The sequence below is a fragment of the Strix aluco genome, chromosome 4, assembly GCF_031877795.1.
Source record: "Strix aluco isolate bStrAlu1 chromosome 4, bStrAlu1.hap1, whole genome shotgun sequence".
Taxonomy (NCBI): Eukaryota; Metazoa; Chordata; class Aves; order Strigiformes; family Strigidae; genus Strix; species Strix aluco.
In genome coordinates, this window is record NC_133934.1 from 114859244 (window position 1) to 114876927 (window position 17684).

Sequence of the window (17684 nt, forward strand, 5' to 3'; positions counted from 1 at the left end):
GCCCATATGTACTTGATGTAAAACTCTTCATGTCTAATTTGCACCAGTGATACACATGCAAACGATCAGAGCCGGAGAAAACATTCTCCTTTGCTTTCCTCTCTTCCTGCAGTAACCTAGTTCACATTGGAGGAGGGCAGCTAAGTGGTAAGTTTTTCCAGTTACTGTTTAATAATTTGTTTAAATTAGCTAAAGCAAGTATAAGGTTTTTCCTCTAGGTAGAAAACTCAGGGTATCCTGATAAGATAAAGACAAGACAAAGCAGGCACCCACAAGAGAGCTTTCAGAGTGCTAGACAAGTATTCTTTTTAAGACACTGAGATATTTTTAGGGTCCAGGCTCATCTTGAGCTCCTGTGGGGGTGCAGCATCAGTAGATTAAGCATTGAGAGCTCATGCTGAGCACATCAGAAGCTGCAGGAGAAAACCAGCAGCAGAGCGTGCCACAGGCAAGCATGAAGACGACGAGGAGGAGGGCAGAAGTGTCATGATCCATCTTGGGGAGACTTAGCAAGACAGTGGGCTGAGGGCCAGACAAAGGGGTGGGAGTGTGAAAACTAGGTTGTTAAACAGTAAACCAGAAGCAGCTGAAAAAGTTCACAGCAATGATGGAGAGGAAATAATACTCTCAGTCCCCCAATTCATTCTCCTGATCACATGGAACTAGAAATTGCCAAAACTGTCCTACCTCATGCAGATTTCCAGACAAGGGAGGAGATGCAGAACTCTTTTGTCAGGATCCAGCCTTGATTTTGCTGATGAATCATAAATAAAAATATATCACACAATGCAAAAAAGGCCCACCTGGTCTTTAGTCCCTTCAGGGATGCAAAATGCACGTTTCCTTTCCATAATGGAACATGATTAAAATGGCACAGAAAAGGAATGAGGGCACACTTTGCCTTTCTTCAGCTTCCCTTACAAGGAACTTTCTTTAAATTCTTATTATTTTTCTGATGTTACATTAACTCCAAAGATGTTTCATCTTCTCACATGGGTGAGGAAGCAAAACCTTACCACCTCTTCCCCCCAAAAACTTCTCCCCTCTACTCCAAAGGGCATGAGACAAACAGTGCATTGCAAGGAAAGCTTAATACATAATTGATAAGCTATGCATGCTTATGATTAAATTGTCACAGCTCTTCTTCAGTAATGCAAGGAAACAAGAGAAGAGCCCTCCAGAGATGGGGGAGTAGGGGGGGGGGGCTTCAGTTATTTACACAGATGAAAGAGTAAAGAGTTTGCTATTCTCACATAACCGGCAAGTGGTTAGATGGGGCACTGAACCCCACAGACAAATTTCTCTTTGACTAGCTCAGTAAACTGATGCCTCCTATCACAGCAGTGACAATAGTTCTATACTGTATGAGACACAAAAACCTCAGCCTGATCTAGAGTTGGCAGGTGAAGGTTCCCTGTGCTCCCACCAATACAGATCCCACTGTTACGTCTTACCTCTTGGGTGCTTTTCCCCTCTCCTTGCCTGCTAAGTACAATGGGCATCAGCTACAAGGAATTTAGAAATCTCAAGTGACTGAAAACAGACACAGGCTTTGGGTTTTATAGCAGATATAATTTAAAAAAAGTTCAAATTATATTTTTCTGACACGTTTTTAAAAATAGTTTTAAAAATTACTTGCCCAGGTCAGGTTAAAATTCTTTAAAAGCATAATTATTAGGAAGCACTCTTCAAAAGTGACATTTCACAACATCATCATCTTTTCCATTAAAGTAAAGGTCATGGTTCTAACATGTTTTCAAATACAGACTTAACTCCAAATATTAAATACAACACTGAGTAGCAACACTTATTTCTCAAAACTCTACATATCTCCCAAGGTCAGTCCTGGCCCACTGCTATCTTGACTTTTTCACACATTCTAAAACATATTAACACAGGACTAAGGGAATTAGACCCAGTGGAGAACAGAACAGAAAAATATTATCAGAGGAGAAAGAAAATTGGGAGAGATTTCCATAACCAGAATTGTAGACTTGCTGGTAACACTGCTGGTAACCTGCTGCCTTTCTCACTGAACTGGCTGCAGTAAAAGCCAAACCTCCCATTACTACCAGCTCAGATTGTACTCAGACTGCATACAGCTTATCTTCCCCCCTTTCCTTTAAGGACACTAAAATTCAAATCAAGTTTTATCATTAGAGTATGCCCACAGTGAATTTTACCCAGTAACTTTTACCCATCTCACAAAAAAGAGTAATAAACAGAACTATTTCAAAACTAATTAACTTCTGTTAATACAGAGAATAAGAACATAAGAAAACAAGATCCAAGACAAGATTTGACAGTAACTAAACACACATTAACAAAGCCCTTTAAATCAGCATCTTGCTTTGTGCCTGCACAACCAAGACAGGCAACACCCTCTGATACGTGTCTTCTAGCTGAGTTCCTCCATAAGCACTGACAGCCTTGATAAGGATTGTCCTTGCTTCCGTCACACCGAGTGATCTTGCTCAGTTATCTAATTTAATTTTATTGATTTCTTCTTCTTGGCTTGTTGTTTGGACACGGTACCCAGAGCAGATTCTGAAATGCCCGCTGATGTCTGAGGCAGAAGTAGTTTTCCAGACTGTGTTGGGTACTTGGTTTTCATAAGGACTTTAAACAGTGGCTGGGACAACATGTGCTTTAGTTGTTTTTTCATCCCCTTCAGCATCTTTTGCTTTTGGTTTTCTTCTTGCTCAGTAGCTTTTCTTCCTTGGGGCAGAAATCAAAGATACAGAATTTTACAAGAGAAGAATTTGCACTGGCATCTTTCACCAGGCTTCTGTAGTGCTAGGGTCAGATGCTAATCTCATCTCTCTAACAAGGTCACTCAATTCCCATAGAGTCTTGCAGTCATCTGTGACACTTTCAGATCACCCAGGCTGTCCACAAGATACCAAGATCAAGAAGAATTCTGACTACTGAGTAACTATAGCCCAGGTATCATTCTGCTAAATCATTCAGTTGCTCTCAAAAGCCAGACGAGACTTGGGAACAAAAGGAAAGGGGGCCCAGAAGATAAGGTATTATTAACCCAGGGCTTCTAGCTCAGGCAGATGCTTCTGTGTATTTTGTTACTTTATGCATGCCTCATTTCGGCACCTACAAAACAAGAAGCCCCTTCCTCGTTATACATAAAAACCAATGAGGTGCTCAGATTTAGTAACACAGGAGAAATAAGGGCATAGAAAAGACTAGAGATAGTTAATACAGTCAGAGGCCTGAACTGGACAGAATTAATGAAATCAAGGTTGCTGTAACGTAAATTGGAAGGACATTACTAAATCTTTGTAACAGTGTAAGAGGCATTTCATTTATGGGAGGAATGACTGAAATTTTAATTGGTCTCCAACAAGCTATGGAAGAATCAGAGACTGAATACATTTTAAAAGCATGAATCTGGCAAGATTCTGGGTAGCAATTACAAAGTGCTTCACTCAAGAGCCACAACTTACTTGGACTAGATGTGCTGTTTTGAAACTCGTTTCAAAGCACAGCATATTCAGATTATGTCAAAACAAGACAGCAGAGTGCTAATTATCTGAGAGCGCTCCTGAACAGTTTGGACAGAGATGATTAGCACTTGCTTGCAAAGTGGTTGAGAACAAGCTAGGCCAGCCATGAATAAAGAAAAGAAAAAAATTAATGTGAACATGCTTCAAAATTAAGGCATCTGCATATTTAGCAGCTAAAAGGTTAAGAGACAGCTTAAGCTAAAGTGACCCAGGCAACACCCCTACTCAGAATGCCTTCAAAGAACTGTTAGGAAATCATACCTTCAGCTCCTAAAATCTGAACACAATGTGGCATTTTACAGCGCATATAAGGAGTGCAAAGCTTCATGGTTTTGAACTAATAGGCACCAGTAGTTGCACAGCCCTACACATTCTGTCAAGCACAGACTGCAGAACATTTAATTTTAAAAATATAAAAAATTATTTAGTTCTAACACACCACCAAAAACCTCAGCAACTTGAATGTAAGTATTGGCCATTCAGCCCACACAACTCAACCTACATAAGGCTCACAATTTTTGGTGTTTGCTATCGCTTCCTGGGTGTTCCCACACAGAGCTGTCAGGCTCCTGTCCTGCTGCCTGACTACAGGGGAGTGGGAGAGATAAGCAGAAGTGGAGAAACAGCTTTTTCTTTGACACAGAGGGGACAAGACTCAAGCAGGACATACTGTGCTTTAGATTACCCTAAAATGTTTGCCAGAAGCTGACAATTTTTGTCCTACAACATGTGGACTTGTCTGTGACTTGTCAGAATTGTCACACCTCACACAGCACCAGAAATCTGCACAATCATCCCGAAAACACCAGCAACACCACATACTAAGTAATGACACTCCTTTCCTTACCTTCTGCCCTGCAGGTTTTAAGAGTTCCTCTGCCATGGTGGGACTTCTTCTGGACACCAGTGCTATGGGACCAACTGAGCACACCCTTAAACAAGCATTTCTACTTACCCATAAACATGTCATCATCAAGATCAATCTCAAGAGCCTCTGCAGCTTGCTGGAGCCAGGAGTTGTGCTGCTTTACCCGACTGTTGAAATACTCTGCCTTCTCAATCTGCCGTGCCAAATTCATCCGCTCCTACAAGAAAAGAACATTTTAGACATTATTATCAAGTTTAAATGTGGGGCACTTTAGCAGAATCAGTGTTTGAGAGCATGCATTACAATGCAACTGAGGTTCAGAGACACTTTTGATCCCTACTGCTGTCCCAGCAGGTGCCCCATGTAATAAAGACACGTCATCATTTGCTAGTGTTTTCCTTCTTCAGATCCATGATAGAATCTGACTTCGAAAACATCTCAACCACTAAACATGCCTGAATGTTAACTCTTCGTTCTTTAAACGAGTCATTACAAACACTTCAGAGACATCAAGGACAAATCATGATTCAGATACCAGTAATTTCCAAGTTACATATTTATAGTACAGCTGGATCTTAAAGATACCAGTCTCAGCAATAATGGGCAGCCGCTAGCTTCATCCCACTCTGAAGAAGTAAGCTCCAGCAGGCCATATGGAAGGAGCTACTCATGTTTTCAGAAATGCACCTGACCTTGTTTAGGCACAGGACAAAATGTCCTGCCCTTCCTCCCAGCTGCACACAGGTGGAACAAAGATGTCTAGCAAATCTAACCTGACCTGCAGCCTTCCAGCTGGGCCAAGCTGTCTTAAATAACTAATTCATTATGGAAAGAAAATCTGCACTGACAGGAAATAATAATCAACCCAGCAGCAAGTTCTGCTCTTTGGAATGTGCTTGCGGTTGCACAAAACAAACCTTGTGCAGGACACCCTGACCACCCCAACTGCACCGTAACAGCACCAGACAGAACTGCTGGCTAATTAAGACGCAGAGGGAGGGAGGGAGGGAGAGAGAGAGAGGAAATTAAACATGCAGTTGACTAATAAAACAAGTCAGTCACTCCTCCTTAGATCATTACAAGAAATTTATTGGTTTTCCATCTTTGTAAAACTTGACTCCTCTTTTGGTCTCTCCTCTACCCAGGTTCACCAATTCTATTCCTCTCAAGTGTGAAATCCCTTCAGACTTTTCCTGAACTTGAATGAAGGCATGCAGAACCAGGGAAGGAGTGTGCCAAAGGGACAGAGATAAAGAACCAGCATTACCAACTACAGTGGCTGTGTGATTAAGCCCAGGGCAAAGTGTAAATGAGACCTGACCATGTGAAGGGCCTAGGAGGCTGCAGTCCTGTAATTACAATTACGAAGACATCTTTTCTGGGGAGAGGATTACTATTATGGATAGAAGACTGTGAGATAGTGACAGGAAAATTTAAGTGTGGAAACAATATTTATTTGCCCATTAATTCACAAAGCATAATAAGAGCCAAGAACTACTCATCAAGAAACACAGAAGGGACCTCTGAAGAAACACTCTAAAAACCAACAGATTTCTTTGTTGAACCAGAAACATTTGGCAGGTGGAGGGGGGCAAGGGGGGAGATTTTTTAAAAAAAAAAAAAAAAAAAAAAAAAGAAGAAGAAGAAATTCTCTTTGTTACTACCAAGAGGAGAAAAACGAGTCTGTGGAAGCATTTCTTGGATTTTCTCCCTCTTTTAGAAAGCTGCATCTCCTGAAAGATTCATATTAAATATCCCATTTTCAGCAAGCCTGGGCTTTGAAACTTGCTGACATTATTCCCAAGGCGAGGATACCGCTGCTGCCACTGGGGTGGACCCTGGGCTCAGTCCAAGCCAACTGGATAAGCATGAACCAGAATACTGTAAGGAAGATACTTGTTGCATTATCTGACTGCTTGCATTTTTCTTCTGTTCTCAGTGTCTGTGCAATATTCAGACACTCTAACCCCAGCTGGATTCCTTTCAAATGCAGTATTTAAATATGTCCCATTTGTACAAGGCTGATGTCACCCAAACTGTTAAGAGAATGCTCAGACACGAAATGGCCTCTTATTCGAGAAGTAGAAAATCTGCAGTGACTAGATGCTTTCTAAAATATGTTGTTTTGTAAATCCTAATCATTGCCCATCTAGTGAGTTACTGATTGACTGAATTCTCCTTAAAAAGGACAATAACCTAGAAAAAGGAAACATACCTGGTTTGACAGGGTTCAGTGGCAGCTGTGGCCTCACACTTTTAGAAAAGTAGACAACTCACTACTTCAGCTGAGACAGATGAAGACCACTGAAGATCCCTGACCTGCTACTGTTCCTAACACAAGAGGTTTTAAACAACGTACTTAACAGAGCCGTTCCAACTCCCCAGCAGCAAAACATACTCACTTCCCTGTACTGTTTTTGGGAATGTAGTCATGAGAAGCTCTACGTAACAACGTGCAAGAAAAATGTAAGGGATGTTTATATTTGAACACATTTCTTGGGCCAGTTATTGAGGAGAAATCACAAACATTACTTAAAAAAAAGATAAAAGTAGGATTAACTTCATTTTCAAATCCAGCTTCTGAAGAGTAATTTCATCTGAAACTGGGAAATAATGTGATGGGCAATGCAGTAATATAAGTAAGCAAGCAACTACTCAGACTGCAAAGAGATTGTTGTTTCTTTACCTTGATAGAATTCATGCACTTGGTTTCAACTGGGAAAAATGGCAGCTCTTCACTCTTCTCCAATGTTTTATAAATTTTCCTAAAATTAATCAAGTCATCAGGGCCAATCAGCAACAGGCTAAGGCCTTCATTGGCAGCTCGGGCTGTTCTGCCGCTTCTGTGTACGTACAACTCAGAAGTACGAGGGACCTGAAAATATTCAGAAAAACCATGAAGCTGGCCATGGAAAGGCAGCAGCTGCCTGTCAAGAGGTTGCTAAAGAATATTGGTTTTTATATACACATGGTACATTGCATGTAACACAGCTGAAGGTAAAGTAAAAAATGATATCTGGAGACACTTTTGTTCTCTGGTCCAGTATTCTCCCTTGCATAATTGTTTGTGAGTCTCTCAACTTCTGACCCTCTGCCATTTCATTTACAAAGCTGGAAAAAATTGTATGTGTCCTCAGAGAAGAGTAATAGGGCTGAGTCATTTGACACTTTTGGGTATCAAAGCAAAAAGCAAGAAGAATCATATTTGTTATGTCATTTCTCAACTATAATCACACATTCATGAAGTGCTACCTACCACAGTCAGTCACTGCGGCAATGAGATCCTTCAGCACAAAGCACTACAGGATAGTTAAATTAATAATGATCATATCTCTACTTGGGACTATACTATATACAGGACCAAGAATTACAGCTTAATAGCGTTCAGGGTTTGGATCAGCAAAAGCTTATTTCAAAACCAAAACCATAAAAACAGAAACATTAAAAATATTTAACCTGGTAGTGGATGACATGCTGCACATTGGGAATATCAAGACCACGAGCTGCAACATCTGTTGTCAGGAGGACACAGCTGAGAAAGTGATAACATTTAATGAACATGAAATTGAAGAGTAAACCATCTGCCAAGGAACATAAAATAGAGCGACCTAGAATTCTACCACAGCAATTTAAGGAACAGATTTTTACTATATCATCTGCTGGAAATATGCTATTTGTTTGCCCTTACAGAAAATGATACCAAATATTACATCAGAGGTAGTTTTGAAACAGCAATTATTAAAGTTAAAAAAAATGCAAGGTTACCTTCAGCAGGTCTATTCTGTTTCTAATAAACAAATTCACTACCTTGCTGGATCCTGTTTTCCTATGCTTTTATTCTCTCCCAATTCACAGGAACGCTAGCACAAATCACTATTTATAATGACCTTAACCCAACCATTTAGCAGGCGGGTACGCTCCCCTTCATTAGATTTTTCAGTGCTCTGCCCAGTTGAAAATATATTTATTGTTTACGGTTTAGAAATATCTTTAGCTTGATATGACTATACCATTAACAACACAGTTGAACTTTTAGCAGGACAGAAAGGTTATTACAAGTTCAACCCGTTGAGAAAAACCACATTATTAACAGTACAGATTTAATAGCTTTTTGGGGCTGAAATTATCTTCTACCAAGTTGCACTCAAATAAGTTCTCTCAATAAATTAAAAGCTAAAAATACAAGAGGGGGGTGTCTGTTCTGACAATTAGTATTTCTTCTTACCCATAGAAATGAAGAACTATGCAAAAAAGTCATTCTTTTATATAAACAGTCTACTACAGAGACAAAAGTCTCCCTAGGGTACAGAACAATTTGTTTAAAAAAAAAATCTCCCAGCAGCTGAAACTAGTTACTTGTTGGTAATGGGAATCTGTTAAGATTTTATGGCATCTGACTGTATACTCTATTGCTACAAAGTTCAAAGCAGAAAATTCTACAGCTTGCAATCTGCAGGAGGCTGTGATAGATGGTCGCATAGATTTTTTTTTTCTTGTCTTGAAAATCTGCAGTCCCTGAAAATGCCCTGTCTGGCCTAGGCCAATGCTATCAATACTACATTTTGCTAAAGGATACTGCAGATCTATCACAGTAATTCAACCTGTTTCCCCTGCCTGAGTCTATTACCAAGGTACAAATTCCCATGCAGTCAGACACAGCATGCAGTACTTCACAACAGGACTAAACTGTGAGGCTTCTGGATTATGGAAGTACTGAGACCACCAGTCTCCTCCCAAAGGCTATCCCAAAGCCAGCAGGAAACAGTAATTCTTAAAATGGCAGGACAGGTCTGCCTGGGTAAACCTGACTGCCCACTGCTGCTGAAAGGCACAGCTTCCCGTTCTCTGGCATTGCTCTAGCTAATTCATCTAACTAAATCTGCAAGATCCTAACCCAGCAAAAAGTGGCTAGTTTTCTGATGGTTTAGTGAGATGAACCAACTTACAGAAGGATCAAATGAGCTGCAGAGCCAGGGCACAGGGGCAGAGAAGTGTGCAGGATGGTTATAAAAGCATATGGCTGAAAACAGGGCAAGTGACAGCTCCTTCAGCAGCAATGAGCTGCCGGACCACAGGATAATTCAGGCCCCAAGGGACCTCAGGAGGTCTCTAGTCCAACCTCCTCCTCAAAGCTGGGTGAACTATAAAGTTGGAGCAGGTTGCTCAGGGCTTTATGTAATTGAGCCTCAAAAACCTCCAAGAACGAACAGCCCCTTCCAATGCCTGAGCATCCACACAGAGAAAAAGCTCGCTTGTATCCAGCCTGAACATCTAATTTCAACTTGCACCCTTTATCCCTCTTCCTCCTACCATGCACTACTGTGAAGAGCCTGGCTCCATCTTCTTGATAACCTTTTAAGATATCAGAGGACCACCATTAGGTCCCCACAGTCTTTTTTCTCAGGTGATACAAAGCCAGTGCCCTCAGCCTCTCCCCTTGCAAAGAGGAACTCACTCCACCCCATCACCTCAACCATCCTGTGAAACCCCATCCTTATTCATTAATAACCTTGCCTCCCCCAACCTGCTCCTACTCCAACAGAGCTGTTTCTTCTCCCCACTACCCTTTACACGATTTCTATTCTCTACTAGGAAGTAGAAAATCTATTCACCTCTCTCGCTCAGCAAACCTTTCCAGGTTTTTCAGCCTTTGTTTTTGGTGCATGTTGGCATGCAAAGGAAGAGGATCACAATTTAAGATTGTGAGGAGAGAACTGAGGCGTTTTACACAGTCTATGCTGTTTGCAAAGACCATGGTTCTTCCTGGATACTGCAGAAGAAAGTAATAGAGATAGTAGTCCTTCTCATTTGTATTACAGTGGATTCTGGTTTCTGTCAGAGTCTCAACAGTAGCCTCTTTCCTTGTTAAGTCTATTACTTTGGGTTTGCTTTTTATTCCTACTTTTTCCATTAACAATTCTAGTTTGGTCTTCTTGTCCATCTTTTTAGCATTCTTTTTCTGTAAAACTCTTGTGGGAGTCTGGTGGACTAAAGTCAAAGTGGCAGAAAAAACAAAAGTCTGTCGTTGAGGGTTATACTGTGAATCATTTAAGATTTCCAGCAACTGAGAGAGCTCTAAGAAGTGACCTTTCTCAACCATTCGGTCTGCTTCATCAATCACAAGGCACCTGTCAAATAGAAAACACACAGTAAAAATACACTTGTGCAGATAAATACAAATCTGACACACTTAAAAAGAAATTTTCCTGCTAAACACATAAGGGAGGTTCTGCATGTAAAACCCAAAGGAGCACCAGGTATGCCAGGGCAGCTACAGTAGCCTTCCACATTTCTTTTTGAAAAATCAGGTTTCAAAAGGATCAATGAGGTTTTTGCTACTGGCTTTAATTGACATTTCTCTCCATCAGTATAACCACTGTGCATTTCAATAAAACACTGTGGCAAAGAAATAAGTGATGTTACGTAGTCTAAATTATTTAATCAGTTAGTAAACATAATCAGTATGCGGTGACACCCAGTTCAGTATCCAGCAGATAGTCTAAAAGGCACTTTTACCTGAGCTGTCGAAGATTTGAAAGATGTGGGTGTCTCTCTTTAACTAACTCCCACAGACGGCCTGGGGTTGCAATTACAATTTCTGGCTTTCGATTCAGTACACGTTCTTGCTTCTGTGCAGCCATGCCTCCAACTAGAATTGCAGTCTTAATGCCTGGAACATATAAATAATAGATTTTATCTCACTAATTTATCAGTGAATTTCTTTACATACATCCACTCAAAGAAGCATTTTATAAAGTCTATACCGCAACTTTAAGCAAGCACTTTGGCCAGGGAACTTCAGGGGTTTTATGTTACACTGAACACACAGAAATGCCCTCAATTTTACAGAAAGATCCTCATTATTGCTAGACACCAAAACTAGTCTTTCTTTTAGTGACCTGTCTTCCAATAGCAGGAAGAATCACGTATGTACTCCATAGCTGTTAGCTTTGTTTACCCGTACTTCAGAATCTCATGTTTTGTCAATTATATCTCCATGAGCAAGCATGTTCCTGTTACAAATAACAAGCAGGGCTCCCAAGAATAAGACTGAGAAATGCTTGTCTTGTAGTAACTGTTATGGAATAATCCTAACAAGAACACTCCCACCCAATTAATAATTCTCTGGACTGCACAGTAGTGCAGACCCTAAGTTAGATTTTGACAATCTGCTTAGGTACTAAAAGGAGTTTAGTTTTGGAAACACAGACTCCACACATAGCTTATTTCACCCTACTTCTTCAAAGAATACATTGGCCCATGACAAACTCAATGCCACTGTGCAAGATTCCTGCAGTATCCAAGCTGCCACCAATCTCTCTTCCCTACTACTTGTGGAATCCCATGCTTCCAGGTGAAGATTTTTTTCAAAGTGAGTTGGAGACAATAAAGAAAACCTTCATCAAAACATTTTCTCTTCTGCTGCAGCAACTATACATCACTTGGGCAACAGATTTTTTACACACAAACAGCATTGCTCCTGTCAGAACTGTACTGATATAAATTCTTTCAGGCTAGGAGTTAAAATTAGCCTTGTAATCAGCTGTGGGCTGATGAGCACAGCAGGACAAACCAACAACAAAAGGAAGTTGTGCTTAAAAGCTCACTGCACTACATATCCTCTTCAATAAATAAACAATTACTACTATTGGACAGCTGGGGAGTTGTTTCCCGGATGAACAGACGGGGATGTGCTGACCTCTGGTTTAGAAGAGAAAGGAAGAGGATGGAATTTCTTTCATCAGGCATGTTACCCAGCAATATGCTGTGGCCTGACTGCTGCAGGAGGTAAGTCAGACAATCCAGCAATGCCTTCTACCCTTAAAATTTATGGCCACAGTTTCTGTTTTTCATAGATAGACCTAAATTATAGATATGTCTGTATCTATAATCTATTATCTACATAGATGGATATATTTGTAAAAAAAGGAAATTATATTAATAAGTTATATACATATAATGAATTTATTTTTAATATATAACCTACACTATCCAAAACCAGGACAAAGTCACCTGTGGCTGGGTATATAGTACTGATTCTGTGTTGCTAAAGCACAAGCCAATAGCTATTTGAAGGAAGAAACATTTTAAAGCAAAATATCCCATATTAACCGTTTACTTCCACATGCATCTCACTGAAGAATGTGAATGCATTTCTCAAATATTAGCAACTACAAAACCTAACCCTCCAAAAGCCACCCCAATTTTATGATGCGGAAGAAACTGTGGCACACATTCTGGTTCAACACCAATGCCAAGATCCAAACGCAGCATAATCTGGGACACAGCCTGTGGGGTGTACATACCTGTAAACTTTGCAACTGCATCAATGTGGTGTTTTACTTGTACAGCTAATTCTCTTGTGGGAGTAAGGACCAGTCCTAAAAGAGGTCTCTTTTTACAGGAGCCAACAGTATGTGTCTTGTCACCAGAATCAAATTCAAAATTTTCCAGCACCTTCACACAGCCAGTTGTGAAAGAGGCATCATCTTCATCTCCGCTATCTTCAACCTGCTGATGGGTTAGTTTTTCTGCTTCATCCTCGTTTTCCCATCTTGTTTCATCATAATGCTGATGGGACTCTTTAGAAACGCTGTCATTTCTGGTTGTTGAGCTATTTGATTTTTGCCACTGCAGCACAGAGTGAATCATTGGAATTGCAAATGCAAGCGTTTTGCCGCTTCCTAAAAAAACAAGCAAGAAGAATAATACAGACTGACAAGTCATTTATTTGAAAGGATGAGAAAAGCAACAGCCAATCACACACTGTTCTTAAAACATACATTTGTAACACACACAAACTCTTCATCTTTGGAAGACCAGAAACTTGCAGCAATAGCATCTTTTCTCCTGTTCCCTTTATACATCTCCTTGAGGTCACCAATAGCATACTTCCTGGGGAATAGGTATTTTTCCAATCTCTAGCAGGTCAGGCAGATTCATTTGTTCTCAAAGTGTTTTTTAAAAGCTGCAGTTGCAGACGAGATATTTTTAAAGAACTGTATACCCGTAAGGAGAGTACCATGCCCTAATTGACAGTTCTGATCAATGTTCTCCAAATAAAGGAATAGCAAATGAGGCCAAGGACAAAATGAAATATACTTGAAGGATTCGCTTCTATCTACAATTTACAGTACATTTCCTTAGAAAGTTATAAACACAGTATTTTGAAATACTCGACTGTCTATAATCAAAACACATAAGTCTGATTTAAAACAGATAATCCACTTTGGAGAGAAGGGGGTTGTCAAACACAAAAATGCTCCTCTGATTTTTATTTCAGGGGTTTACTGTACCAAACTGCAAGTCACATCCCTGCCAGATATTCCCTTCTAACCTATCTGTCACTAAAAAGGATGTTAAGAGAAGCCTGGTAGCACATCCACACCAGTTAAGGTTCTCATAAATATCAGCTCATTGATCACAAAAGCAGCATTCAGAGCACAAGACACTATGACACCATTGCTGCAATAGGCCACTGCTGGGAAGCAGTCCTCTGGAAATCTCATCTCAATTCCCTGAGCACTGTTTGTCCATATCACAAACCCATAATGGTTTGCCAAATTCAGCAACACAGGATTTTGCCTATTTAGGGGAGAACCTTAAGATTAGTTAATAAACAGCTAAGACCAGTATTGTTATCCTGATCAATACTGCTGCAAAGGTTCCTCGTATCCCCTTCCCCACCTTTTTGCATGTCTGGGAGGTTTCTCGTGACTTCCACACTTGAAGCAAAAAATGTTTATAATCTGGATCTGCAGATTCAATATGCAAATTCAGTTTGCAGATACAATAAGATTCTGTATTACCAGAACATCTGTTTTTAAGGTGAAGAACACTGCTGATCTTGAATTAAATGTAATGCAATTTGGCTGGTGCAAATGTCAGTACTGCACCCAGATAGATTATGGCTGTGATGATCAGGACTATTCTGCAGGCACTAGATTCACCCACAAATTGAATAATCACCTCACAGGGCACGTTATCTGCACAACACACAGATCACATACCATAGCCAGGCCTGCCAAACCAGGAGAAAAGTTTATCTTGGTACCCCCAGATACTACAGCTCAAGTTTTTAATGTCTTTTAAATGGTGTTAGATTGTAAGATTTTACAGAGATAAAATTTGGTTCCTTAACCAAAAACTTCACTAGTTCTATATGGTAATGAACAGAACTAGTTAGATCCACTGCATAAAACAAGCCTTGACATTCCTGCATCTGATCTCCATGTGAATCTACTGCTATATCAAAATCTTGCCGTTCTCCCCCATGTTGCTACCAAAAAGGGAAGACTGATAGTTCTTTCACCTGCCACCTTCCTCCCTCAAGCCCAATGCTAAGGGAAGCAGTAGGATGTGGAAAAAAGAACTGCAGAGTTTCAGCCTCTCCCAGCTGCAGCACTTCCTAAGACAACTGTCCGCACCTTCCCTCAAGTTCCTACAGGAACACTGATGACCCACTGGGCTCTCTGGAGAGACCCTGGTTTTCTCTCATGAAAGAAAATAAATGAGCACAACAGCCCTAATACCTCAGGGTTATGCAAAATTAGAGCAGCAAAACAACCTGTCATCAACAGCGCTTTCCATTCTGCAGCTAGTGAGGGATTTGCTTTTCAGCACTGCCAAAATGGCACTTTTTTGCAGGACAAAAACACCATTTAAATCTTCAGTTCCATTTTCAAGAACACTGCCTGAGGGACTTTCCAATCTTATTAAAGCTAATAGCACCAGCCTAGCTTCTAATTAAAATAAAAATGCAAATGACTGCATATTAGTATACCTTCATGCTCGAGAGCAGTAAATGGTTTTACAAGACAAGCAGTGAGATAAAGCAACTGGAACAGATGAAAAGAATGCGAAGGAAGCCTTTAAACCAAGGCAGCTTCCAACTGTGCTTCCTATTTTTAGTTTTTTGGGGGAAAAAAACCACTGCACTGCTAAAGAAGAGAAAACGTCAAAGGTATTAGCAGCAAAAAAAGTCAGAGGGAATAAGACTCTGAGATTTCACAGTATTAAGTAAAAAAGGAGCTATAACAAATTTCACGAAGGCTAGCAATGCTCAAAGGCATAAGCTGGATCACAAGCTGGACAAGAGACAGTACCTCTCAAGTAATACTTACAAGCACAAGCAGTGAGAAGGGTTGGTGACAATGTACAGTCCCAGAGACGGCACAGGGTTGGCCTGTTTTGCTACAATAAAGGCCTGGGCCATATTCATGCCTAACTGTGCCTAGCATTTATTTACCACTCCAAGCTAGTATTAAATCATCTTCAGCGGAACCTAGTTCTCTGCTTTGCCTTGGCACAGGGACATCCATAGAAGTTAGGCTGTTGGAAAGATGACCCTGTTTGTTTCGTTAATTCTCCCCTTTGCAGTGTATTGCCTTACAGTTCCCAAAATAGGAAACAATTTGAGAAACAACCAAAAAAGAGACTTCTGTCAGAAGCATAAAAACTCACTGAGACTTCAAAGCTTTGTATAGATGGAATGTCCTGTGTTTGTAAGTTACAAAGTTTTAATACTTTACAATGAATCATTACTAATCTGCTGGATATGCAGAAGATTCAAACTCTCCTCCTACATATAAATGCTTCTTCTGCTACATATAAAAACTCGTAACCACGACCTACATTTAAAGAGGTGAGATGGGAAGTTCTCAGCATATACAACCAGTTTAACAGATTTGTACCTGTTTCTGCAGCACCAAGAACATCCATATTATCCCGGATAGCAGAAGGCAAGGCTAAAGCTTGAATAGGAGTTGGAGCACTAAACCCCAAGTAGCTCAAGGCACGCAACACTGGTTCAGGTACAAACAGGTCTTTCCATGCAGACACATCAGCTCTGTGATCAGTTGAGACAACTTCTGTTGTCCAGTTTTTAACTTTTTTAGAAGTAGGTACTGATGGAAGAGCTTCCTGAGCTTGAGAAGTCTTATTTTTAGCTACCTTCTTTTTCTTTGGAGCATCTTTTGTGCTTGAAGTGCTCTCAGTCACATGTCCACGGTCCTCAGAATTTGCTGCTTCAATTATTTCATTACACTTTGCCTCTTTATCAACTGGTACATCAATTTCTGCTGCATTAGGATCATCGCTTTTATCTGTTTCGATTCTCAAATCTTTTGTTTTCCTTTTCTTTTTCTTTTTGGGAGGGACGATAAGTTCTTCCTCCTCCTCATTGCCACCTTCTGAAACACTCTCAGCCTTTCTCTTCTCTTTTACTTTCCCCACTTTAGAAGAGCTTACTAGCTTGTACTCTGTAAGTTCCTCCAAGCATACTATATCTCTAAATTCCTCATCAGCAAATAGATTGGGGTCGATTTGCACAGTTTTCCATTTTCCTACTACTTGAATGCCTTTTTGTTTCAATTTAAAGGAAGATTTAAATCTTCCTCCTTTTTTGGCCTTCATTTTACCTAAAAAAGAAAATGGAGGGAAAAAAAGCAGAACATCACATGAAAAGAATGAGGATTACATACAGTGATGATATTCAAACAAACAGGAACGCAAGGCATAATCCTTTTACTCATTTTTGGAAACATTATTGATACAAATGGCCTTACGCACAGCTGCAGCGGGCCAGGCCTGCAGCCTCGCTCCTGGAACGCTGCCAGGGACAAAACTAGAATCGCCAGATAAATCCCCGCAGGCCGCGAAGCGCTCTCGTCCCTGCCTACCCCGGGTGCCGCCCGCCGGAGGGGCGGCATGGCCCGGCCCGGCCCAGCCCGGCCGCCGCACGCGGGAGCTCCGGGCACCCGCCGGGACCCGCAGGAGGCCCGAGGGGCCCCACCGGCCTGCAGCCCCGGGGCGAGGGGCTCCCCCCGCCTCCCCCGCAGCGCTTACCGCGCTCTGCAGCCCTAGGGCGGAGAAGAGCAGAGTGTGATTGCAGGGCTCCGCCCGCCACCGGCAACTATCGGCAGCTGCCGCTAACACGACCTCCCACCGCGTGCGCTCGCGGCCGCCGCCATTGTCGCGTGACGTCACTCCGTGGCGACCGCGACGCCCGCGAGCGCGTTCCCAGGGGGCAGTGCTGGCCGCTGGGAGGAGGCGGCGTGCGCATGCGGCCCGCAGTGGGCGGGGCCCTGGCCCCGGGGAGCGGCGGTGGCACGGTACAGGGTGCTGCGGTCCGGCGCGGCTTTCGTCACCGTTACCCGCTTCTGCGCGTCCCGCTGGCCGGTCCCGTGGAGCGAAGGGCTCGAGGGCAAGCGCCTGCCGTTAACGGCCGGGTTTCCGCGCCGCCTGGCAGGTGCGCCTCGGCTGCTTGGGGACGGGACGGGGCTTGTCCCTTACCG

At 41.7% G+C, this 17684-nt stretch overlaps 1 protein-coding gene across 2 annotated transcripts; it reads right to left on the reverse strand.

Annotated features, from left to right (window-relative positions):
- Positions 1-1551: 1551 nt before the first annotated feature.
- Positions 1552-17377, reverse strand: DDX24 (DEAD-box helicase 24). 2 transcript variants are annotated; one of them, XM_074825013.1, is made up of 10 exons: positions 17236-17377; positions 16083-16808; positions 12696-13073; positions 10906-11059; positions 10002-10517; positions 7846-7921; positions 7076-7264; positions 4477-4606; positions 3462-3615; positions 2631-2718 (listed from the first exon to the last, which is right to left on the reverse strand). In XM_074825013.1, exons 2-9 carry the CDS (start codon positions 16801-16803, stop codon positions 3509-3511), a joined length of 2271 nt encoding a protein of 756 aa, XP_074681114.1. In that variant the 5' UTR covers positions 16804-16808; positions 17236-17377; the 3' UTR covers positions 2631-2718; positions 3462-3508. The 2 variants fall into 2 exon arrangements, with proteins under 2 accessions (XP_074681113.1, XP_074681114.1); XM_074825012.1 differs by lacking the exon at positions 3462-3615 and having other exon boundaries at positions 1552-2718.
- Positions 17378-17684: the final 307 nt, after the last annotated feature.